The 10,516-nt window shown below is 43.1% G+C and overlaps 1 protein-coding gene across 1 annotated transcript in view; it reads right to left on the bottom strand.

The window, feature by feature from the left end:
• Positions 1 to 1,692: 1,692 nt before the first annotated feature.
• Positions 1,693 to 10,516, bottom strand: part of CKS1B (CDC28 protein kinase regulatory subunit 1B) — a 32,179-nt gene continuing 23,355 nt past the window's right edge. Inside the window, exons 2-3 of the mRNA XM_086947367.1 lie at positions 8,606 to 8,733; positions 1,693 to 2,265 (exon numbers count right to left, since the gene is read on the bottom strand). Of these exons, the coding sequence (XP_086803493.1) occupies positions 2,213 to 2,265; positions 8,606 to 8,733 (181 nt within the window). The 3' untranslated portion in view covers positions 1,693 to 2,212. The remainder of the gene's footprint in view (positions 2,266 to 8,605; positions 8,734 to 10,516) is intronic.

Here is a 10,516-nt window from a genome sequence, read left to right as displayed (position 1 = left end):
ACCTTGGTTGTAGAAATATGCAATGGAGAAAAGGCCTCCAAAGAAGAAACGCGTCTCTGTAATAAAGAAGATGCTGTCGTAGACAGTGTAGATTTTGCTGTAGATGCTGACCAGACCTGCAATTCTGTGCAAGATGATAAATGCAGCATCGACACGGGGGCCATTCGACGGAGTTGTCGTCGGTTGCACTGCAATCAAGGGTGAGACCGTTGACGAGGAAGTTTGACGACGAGGTAATCTTAGTCGACGGGGCAGCAGTCGGCGACGACGAGGTGGCCGTCGACAACGAGGTGGTTATCGACGAGGCAGCCGTCGACAAGATCCTTCTAACCTTCGTCATCAACAGTAGGCAATATCTCCCTCGTCAAGATGGGCTTCACAGAGACGGGGATTAGCGTCGACGGGGATGACAATCATTTGAGGACTCGGTGACGAGAAGGTAACAGTCGACGTAGAAGTCGCGTCAACTGTGATTTTCGTCGACGACAGGATCTTTTTCTGAGGTAAATCCTTCTCAGAAGGCCATTTTGAAGCCAGAGACTTCACATTTTTTCTCGGGGCAAGGAAGGTTGAGGCTTGCCCTTAGAAGGTGGAGGAGCCTTTTTTGAGGTAGAAGGCAATTCAGAACCCTTAGAGGGTTGTTGTTTTCTTAACAGCAACCCTCTTCCTAGAGGACACAGTTGAACCAGAGGAAATACTTCCCACCTCAGATAAGGGGTTGGCTTGGTTCTTAATCTTCTGTAGCCACAGAAGTAGACGCCCTTCTCCGTCCCCGAGGGTTTTCTGAGGGAAGGTCCTGCATATCTTGCAGTCGCTCACCTGGTGATCCGGTAAATGCATTTCTTGTGGTGATCTTCAGAGAAAAGCCGGAGATTCCCACAAGACTCGCAAGGTCTAAAGAGAGATTTCCTTGAAGAAGACATCCCAAGTGAAGGAATTAGGAAAGTACTGAGAAGAGCTTAGGGAAAGTCGCTTCACACAACGTGCGGTAGAAAATCTGAGATCCTGAGCCTCTGAGGAGAACATTCTGGTGGGTGCTGTCACCTGATTGGCTCCACTTTGGACTATGTATAATTACTATGATAGTCATAGATGTGGAACTTTTTTCCTTGTAGCTTTGGGCTACTTTACTTCCTGGGTTTATTTTACCAAGGTTTCTGGTTATTATGTGCATAATTATTGCTTTTTTTTTATGTACCGTGGAACTTGCACTCCGACGACGGGGAATGGTTCAGGCATGTGAATCTATGAAAGCCACCCCAATGCTAGAGAATTTTTACTTTCTCAGCAGAAACGCACAAACATTCTAACTGTATTTCTGCTTTGTTAATTGACATGATATACTGATAGGCTTGGCATTGGTGCAGGGTTTGTAGGCCTTTTCAAAAGCTAATGTAATAAGGATTACAATAGAAATATTCCACACAAAGCATTTACCTTTATAGATTGCATGGCATCCTACTTTACTCTGTTGAAGGCAGAATGGAAAGGAAGCAGCAGGGGAGTTTTGGGGTGAGAATAATCAATCTTGTCCTCTGTAAGCATTTCCAGCAGGAAGATTAACAGGTTTAGCAAAAGTAATAAGTGCAGGACATTATCTGACTTTACCTTAGTCAGTCAGGTGTAAGGGCCCATGAACTTTACATACAGCTTTGTCACCATACAAAATTAATAGCTCATACTCTTTTTTTTATAAAAACCTCTCACTTTATTCAAGTGATTTTTTTAAATGGATGTCTATGCATTCCAAATTATGGAACAAAGAAAACATATATAACACTCACTGAAGCAGAAAGGCGGGGTAGAATGCAAAGGGTTTCAATGCACAGACATATTAAACGTAAGAGAAGCAGCCAAAGTCAAAACAATTTCATTTTCTTGAGCATGAGCACTGTAAGAGGTAGCCAAGGGACCAGCCAAGCTCACCAGGACTTCTCTGGGCCCGCCAGATCCTAGGTTGAAAGAGTCAACCTGGAAAGAGTCCAATTTCCCCCATTTTTAGGAGCACATTGAAGAGTTCATGTAGTTTTCTCGTGTGTCACAACTACGTTGTATTGCAAATATTTTCCCACCTACCACAAAAGAAAAAGGAGTAGTTTGGAAACACAAACAGTTCCAACACTTTTAAAAAGGTGCTTGCAGCTAAGAGCAAAATTATGAACATTATATATATATATATAGATATAGGCATATATAGTACAAGAAAGGCAGATCATTTTTCTGGTTTCTTCGGTAGTGGTCGTCGAAACAGCAAAATATGTGGCTCTAAAGAAAAAAACAAAAATACAAATGTTAAACACTTTCTATTCTCGTACCTCTAAATAAAAAGTTTTTTTCTCTGCTTCTCTCTGTCAAAGCATATCACACTAACCATGACATGTGACCAAGGAGGCTTGAATTTAGGCTGCTGGTTATTTTAAACGCCAAGGTTTTTCCATAATTTTATTTGCAGGTACTGCATGTTTTGCTTTGTTATCACCATTCGGTCTGAAAAATGCTTTGTACACCCTAGATTAATACTGTCAATTAGGTTAAATAAAAAGGCATGACCCACAAATAGAGATTGAGGAATGTCTGTTTTGGTGAAAAGCAAACGCAGTAACTCCCTATCTCAATAACATCTAAATCCCACCATCTTTGTAAATATACCAACCTAACCCCCTAATCAAAAAGGATTTTGAAGCTGTAATGTATGTTGCTGTTTATGTTTTCTACGGTCCATCAATAACTCCATTCCAGTATCAAAGGACTGCTGGAGAACAACTGCTGTTTTAAAGTTTGCTTCATGGTGGACAAAGTTCCTTGGGATTTTGCAGCAAAGCACACGCCGGGATTGCAGCTCCAAAAGAGTTTTGAGCACCACTCAATCTCTTTGCCAACTGCCGACCACCGGCAAATACTCTGCATTCATGGGTTCCAAAGAAGTAAGAGTGTTGTGTAGGATGGCTTGCTCTGCTCATTACTTTGGCGTTCACACAACCCTGCCTAGCATTTGGTCAGAAATTTAATTTGTCTTATAAATGGCTGAAGGAGTACACTTTGAAAAAAGAAAGTTACAACCTCAAGGTAAGCCACGACTTGACCATGACAAGATATGAAACAAGGGGGTGGTGTTTATTCACCCACTCTGAAGATGCCAGTGATTGCTTGGAACTGGTCTTGGAGGAAAAAAGGCTGGTTAATACTATATTTGCAACTCCTAAAGGAGAGTGAAGTGCATGACCACATAATCAACCCCCAGAATCTCAAGTATTAAAGACTAATATTTATTTCATGGTTTGTTATATATGCAGCAGTCTAAAAAGACCATTCAACAGGATATCAATAGAATTATGGCTTAATGGACTGTTCAAATCTCCTTTTCCAAAGCAATATCAAACGTCAAATTAAACATCCAAATGGTAAAACATAAGTCATAGAAAGAGCCCAAAAACAGGATTGGACTGAACTCTAATATACCAAGTTAAATTATTGAAACTGGTGGGACCTACTGCAAACAGATTTTACTGTACCAATTTTCGGGAGGGGGGGGGGGGGGCGGGAGGAGGAAACAGACGAAACAGAGTTAGTCCATCCATTAATTTTAAGAAAGTGTGTGTACAGAGCGACTATCTTATTTGAAGACGCGAACACTACTCCCATAGAGCAAGAGGGGGTCGCTAACACTGCTCCCCAAGAGCAAGAGGGAGTATCATTTACTTTTACTGACATTAGCATACGTTGGGCTATACACATCAGTGCATAAAGTACAAGATCCAAAGAATAGCTCTTCGATTCATTTAGAGAAAAGCATAATTGCAAAGACAATTTGCTACTCCAAGATGTAGGAAAAAAGAATCAGTTTTGTGCACCTTGAGTGCTTAACCTGAATATAATATCCGAATGTTTTTATGCATTAAGCTCCAAGGACCCCTGTTGAGTAGCCAGACATTTCCGGTGAAGTTGATCAGTTATACAGATTAGTCTCCGACTAATATTTCTAAACTCTATTTTAAACATCTTGGTGTTACTTTAGTCATTGTGAATTGTCTAACCTGGAGATACCCCTCTTTTAGAGAGCTAGATATCAGCAGCACCATTAATTGCATTATGATTCAAGGTTCTTCTTTGTCACGGTGGACGGTGTACTATCTTCACAAAAGATAGTTGGGTTTAGATTGTATGGTCTCTTTAGAGTTTTCTACAGAGTGGTGACAAACTGGACAGGCACTTAGAATGTTGTTGGAGCAGGGAGTTTTATTTTCAAATTGGAGGAATGTGGTGTGAGGTTAAAGTGCAGGATTATAGTTATGAGAAAAGGTAAATTGCTACTAAAAACCTTGAAAAATGATTTGCCTTTAGAATGAGATTGGGTGCAGCTGGATTTTGGAGTGTGCTGAATTAAAGTTCAGAAGCCCGAAGAATTATTTGGATAGTTCAGTATTTTTTGTTTGGAGATATTCAGCTTTTGCCACAATCACTTCAGTCATTTATTTTTTCCTAGCTACCTTTTGAGCCAACAACAATTTGGGTGTTTCATTCAATTACTATTGTCTTTTCTATTTCCTTTCTTTTACCAATAGCCACAAGATATCTTTCTTTAGAACATGTTTCACTTTAATAGGTGTGTTCGATTCAAAGAGTTTTGTTTTGCATCATTGTACCTGGCAAATGATGCAGTCTGGTCTTAACCCCTTCGCTGCGGGGTGTTTCACCCCCGCTGTGCGGGGGAGTGGGCGCACATGCCACACCCGTTTTTAGAACTTTCAGCACAGTGGGGAAATTACCCCGCGTGCGAACGTTCCAACGGCCGTGACGAGCTGAGCTCGTCAGCAGCACCCATGTGGTTAAGAAAGAGTTTTCAGAACCATCTTTTAGTTACAAAGTGCAGAGGAGACCCGAGAAGCTCCTAAATGAGTTTTTAAAGATGAATTTGAGAACAGGTATGCGTTAGGGTGTATAGTGAGCATATGTTCATACAATTGTTGGATCACCTCACTTAAACAAGAACGAGACTGTTCACTTTCCTCCGACAATAACTACATGTAGGATCTTTCCATTTATGTGAGCAGGACAGCTGATACTTGATATAAAGTTGTGTTGACTTAGTTTCCAGCTAGTTGTGTTGTACATTCATTCACTTGTGCCTGCCCACCTCTAGTGAGACAGACATTTCTGAAGGCCACCACTCACCTGCATGTTAATACTTTTTAATGGAATGTTGTGATGAGCGGATTGATGGTTTTCTCCCAGGGAGCTCTGACCTGCATTGGTCTTTCTCCTTTAATGTACTTTAATGTGTATACCATTGTTTATTTTCTTAATTGCCAATGAAATGATCAACTTTATAACCAATTATTTTTTTACCCAAATGTTGCAGACAATTTACATCACAATTTAGTGCATATAATCTTGAAAACATGTTGTATTCTCTCCTGCTATAAACCAAAGGGCTTTGATATAGGAAGCATGGAATGAATGGATAGTATTCACTAACTAGCTCTCTTGGCTGTTACAAGCTAAAGCTCTGCAAACCAAAAGATCCATGTTGCCCTTGTATGCCCCACCAATGGCCTAGGTGAAGAAAAGCAGATAAAAACACAATGGGTCAGTTTTTTTGCAAAAACAATAATAATTTTTTTTCATATAAAACCAGCAAGCTCTAAAAAGATTACACATTTTCCTTGCAACTTTGGTTCCTAGAACACAGATCTGTATTTCTTTCTAAACTTCTTGGGCACGTCGACAGCCATTTTAGGGACGAAAGCCTTCGGCACCACTTTCGGTGGCAGCGTGAAGTGGATGGGCGCCGACGTCTTTTGAGGCTTATCGGCAGGCTTCGAAGGTGGAGGATCCTTAGGCCCGACAGCCGAAGTCTTGTCCTTGATGCGCTTTAGGGATTCTGCCACCTGCTTCGAGCAGGAGGCGGACGGCTGCGTCGACTCGACGGAATCCTTCGGGGCACCACCAGGCGTGGACTCGGGGGTTGTACCGCTCTTTGCCTTGTCCAACCGACTGGGAGGCTCGAGAACCTTCTGATCACCAAGTCTTTTGTCGGTGTCGACTGTCTTCGGCGCCGACTTGTTCGGGTCGACTGCCTTGACCTTGGCCTTCGGCGTGCCAGACTTCGTCTCGACGCCCTTCAGCGGTCTCTTCGGGTCGATAACGCTCTGCTGCTTCGTTGGTGCCGACAGGTCCGAGGACTTCGAGCCGACCAAAGCAATACGCACTTTCGTTTTCGATGTAGTCACAAGTGCTTTTGTTTGCGTCGATACCGGAGCTTTCACTTCCGGTTTCGCTGTTTGCGGCTCCTTAGACATGTCCGAAGCCGAGCCCGAAGGCAGGGCCTTAGAACTCATTGGAAGATCTTGGGTAAGGCCTTGTGGCGATTCCTCGACCTGAGCCTTATGAAGCGTTTTGGCCCCAGTGTCAGTTTGTGGGCATAGCTCCTCGCTCGAGCTATCTTCCATGGCCCCAAAGGCCCCATCGTTGTCTCCTACCTCATCAACGACGTCTTCCGCATCGAGCATCTAAACATCAGCGTTGTAGCTGGAGTCGACCTCCGATGCGGGATCCGACAGGTTTTCTCGAACCTCCCGCTCTGCTCCTTCATCATCCCCGGCATCGAAGATGTCCACTGGCTCAGGTGCAGTCTGCTGGGCTTCCTTGCGCGCAGCGCTTCGATGCAGAAGAGTCTTCTTGGATCGAAAACGGGAACAAGCCATGCAGCTGGCTTCATCAGGATCCGGCGACAGACACTTGTTGCACACTGGGTGGACGTCGATGTGGGGATATTTGGAGTTGCACACGGGACATCTCTTGAACGGGCTCCGTTCCATGATGGGTCGTCGATAAGGCCTCTGGCGTCGACCGGGCCTTCAGCGCCGAAAAGCACGCGGCTCTTCTGGATATCCGGCTCGGGAACTGAGCTGGAACGGAACTGGGCACCGATCGCAAGACAATACCGACGAAAAAAACTAAAGGCCTTTTGGCCTTAAGAACTTTTATATCGATTCCGACCCGAGTGAACCAATATGCATCCGAACCCAACGGCGGAAAAAAACAATCTGAGGATGGAGTCGATGCCCATGCGCACTGTAGTCCAGGGGAGGAGCCACCTATCTCGTGATACTTCGAAGACTCTTCCAGGACAACAATGTGCGATCATCCGGACCCAACACTAGGTGGCGATCTATGCACAGATATGAATTCAGCAGCCCACATGCCTCGGAAACTAGGTTATAGGGTTCGACATATGCTGTTCATCCTCACCAAACGTAGAAGAACCAGTTTCATCTAATAATTACTAAAATATAGAAAGAATGGATTTTTGCTCCAACATTAGAAAGTCAGACTACAGCAAACTAACTACAAGTTAATAAAATGATGCACATGGTTGAAATGACTTCTGTAACTTTCAAAGAGCACAACCTAAGTGAGATACATTTTCAATACAGGCCTTTTTGACCCTCCCAATTCTATGCTAAAATCCATTATTTGGGAGAAGGTTAGTAACCAATATGGTGACATGAAAGCTTCTGGTGTGAGAGTCCTGTCGCTTGAATTCACAAAGTTTTACAGCACCATTACACCCTGATTCACAATCAATCAATAGTTTGAATTCCTCGCACGGTCTACCCGTACCTTATCCTCACATTGCCACCTGTCTGCCCGATTAAAAAACTGCTAAACCTGTGCACGGTCTATCAGTATCAAATGATAATAATGAGCACCAGTTCTTGTTTCTCCCAATGCTCCTGCATGCGGACTACCCACACCATTTCAACCAGCTCCGGCGTTCCAGCAACTAGAGGTCTGCTTCTGCTCCTAGTTAATACTTAGAGCAGCAGTAAAGCATGAAACTGGTTTGAATCACAGAGCCATGCTGCAGACTTGCTAAGTCATTGTGCTAGTGCAGAAGAGACTGTCGTCGGATGCACATAGGAATTAAAGGGACAGGATTTATGTGAAAGTCGAATGACCTTTAATTGGTGTCTTATTAGCCTTTATCTGCACAATATACATACAAACGTTACCACTTCCTTTCTAGGTGTTGTATTAAGCAGGCCAGTGTTTTTTACAGAAAGCATGAGAAGCACCAGAACTTCATTATCTATTGATGGGCTAAGAATCACACAAAACTAAGTTAAACCCGACTGAAGAGCCTTAACCAGGCCAAAAGCAGTCTTGGGTTGCTTATATTCCTGTTCAGAGGACCTGGCTTGGCAGAGCCGGCTGGACTGTTCCCATCATAGCAGGGCCAAGAATGATTTGCTTACGACTAAGCCCAACCAGAGTACGCATGGAATACAAAAGAACCATGGACTGAAATTCGGCTCAGAACAATTACCAGTGATTGAGATTAATTCAAACCTTCCACCCATCACTTTTTCGTATACTTCTGTACAACACCCTAAGTACAATGTTTATGCATGCATGTGGTTTCCAAGCTCACTGTAACCTAGGAACCAAGCTACCTTTGGCCAGTCTAGCACCCAGCAGTATTTCTCATGGAATAATCTGCAGCAAGAAATATCATTAAATGAACATTGATGTTTTTCACCTTCAATCACAAGTGTAACTAACTGCAAAGAAGGAGCATCACACCTGCAAAAAAAAAAATTACCTGGCTCGTGGATCATATAGTGAACCCAACCCTGACTCTGCTGAACGCCAAGGTTCCGCCATTCCGTCTCCGTCATCAAGTGCGTTTTGGGGACTAGCTTTGCAATGTCCTTAGGCAACATCACATGTCTGCAAAAGAAAGAAAGCACACCGTTAAACCCTGCTTGGATGATCCAATGTTTTCAAATAGTGGTGTAAAACATTGATCTGGCATAAACAGGCAAGAAGGAATTCTGCTAAACTGAATATTCGCCAAAACAAAATTACTTTAAATGAGCCCATTAGTTCAGTTCATTTAACTTTATTTGGTCATATCGAAAGACCATAAAAGTGCAGTGCAATAACATACAACAGGACATCACAGAATAGTTCAAATGCATCTAAAAATCAATGGATAAAAAAATAATAAAAAAAAACAACAATTAAAATAGTGTCAAATACAGCATATACAATAGCATCCATTGGGAGGAATTCAAGCAAGTTTCTAAAACATATGTACCAGCATGAGAAACATAATCAAGATAATTTTTACTTCACACAGTATAAATATGATCTTGGCCAGTAGCACATTCTGTGTTTATAGTGGTTTGGCATGGTACATCACAGCCCTATCGAGATATCTGGAATTCCTACATAAGATGTTAAACCATACCTGCAGAGAAGCACCTTCCTATTGATAAGCTACCAAAGCAATCTCCTCACCCTTAACACCAGATTCAAAAAAAGTATATACCGTAAACAATCTACTCTGAACCAGCTGATTAAAGAAAGTGTAGTGCATCAGTGGAGTGGCGCAAGTAGTGCTTAAGTAATAATGGCTTTAAAACAGTCCATACCCTATGTCATAACATCATAGGGCAGGTTCTAAGGAAGTCTTCAATATGTAGAAGCCCTAGTTTCCTATGAGTAATAAAGGATGTGATGGACGCTGGCAGATCCAGTAAGTGTTGTTTAATTTTTCCCCCCCGTTACTTGTAGGAGGGGTGCCGCCAGTATACCCCAAATTCTGGCCCCATACGTCGCTACGCCAACACATTTTGCGCTGTATATGGCAGCACATGGGCAAGTCATCTTCTACCTAACTTAGCCGAAATGGAGAATACAGCATTAATGCTCCTTGCCAGTTGAAAGTTCCTAGTTTCCAGCTGTGGCTGCTAGGATCCCCTGCAGTTAAACATGACTCCCTAAATAACTACAAATTTTCACACGTTTTAAAAAAATATATATTTATTGGTTTTTAAAAGAAAATACAAAACAGGTACATAATTGCACAGCACCACATACAATGAGTTAATGGCATCGGCACATGAATTACTTCCCTTTAGAACCTTAGGAGGAAAACATGCATGAAAAAGGAAAAGAATAGAAAGGCACATTTCAGGCAAGAAGATGTAAACGGTGAAGTGATCATGTTACACAGAGGGTCGATGGCAGGGAGAGGGGGGTAATCAGTAGTTCAAGCAAGAGAGGCCCGTTTAACAGTGTTGGGGGAACCAGGTACGACGGTTAAGCTGTGTAAATGGGGGGGGGGGGCAGATGTCAAGGGGACGGCTAGCATCTGGCATTAGGTCTCAAAATTCACTCAATGTATGGTAAGGGGTAGCGTTGTTTAGACAACCAGCCACTGTAGGCGCCGGTATACACCCCCAGTGAAGTGATACCCTGTGTTTTGGCAAGGACAAGGAGCATGGCGGTCAGCTTGCGACTAGCGTTAGGTAGACGCTTGATATAGCCAAGGAGACACACCAACGGGTCAGGGTCTATTCTCACAGAGGTGATATCAAAAATGACCGCACATACAGCTTGTCAGTACGTGGAGACCTTTGGGCACATCCAAGCCAGGTGTGAGAAGTCAGGAGCAGAACAGCGCACACACCTTTCGCTAGCTAGGAGCACGATTCCATGCAGTGAA

The sequence above is a fragment of the Lissotriton vulgaris genome, chromosome 12, assembly GCF_964263255.1.
Source record: "Lissotriton vulgaris chromosome 12, aLisVul1.2, whole genome shotgun sequence".
NCBI lineage: Eukaryota > Metazoa > Chordata > Amphibia > Caudata > Salamandridae > Lissotriton > Lissotriton vulgaris.
The sequence above is the reverse complement of the archived record's forward strand: the minus strand, read 5'-3'. Positions and strand labels throughout refer to the sequence as shown.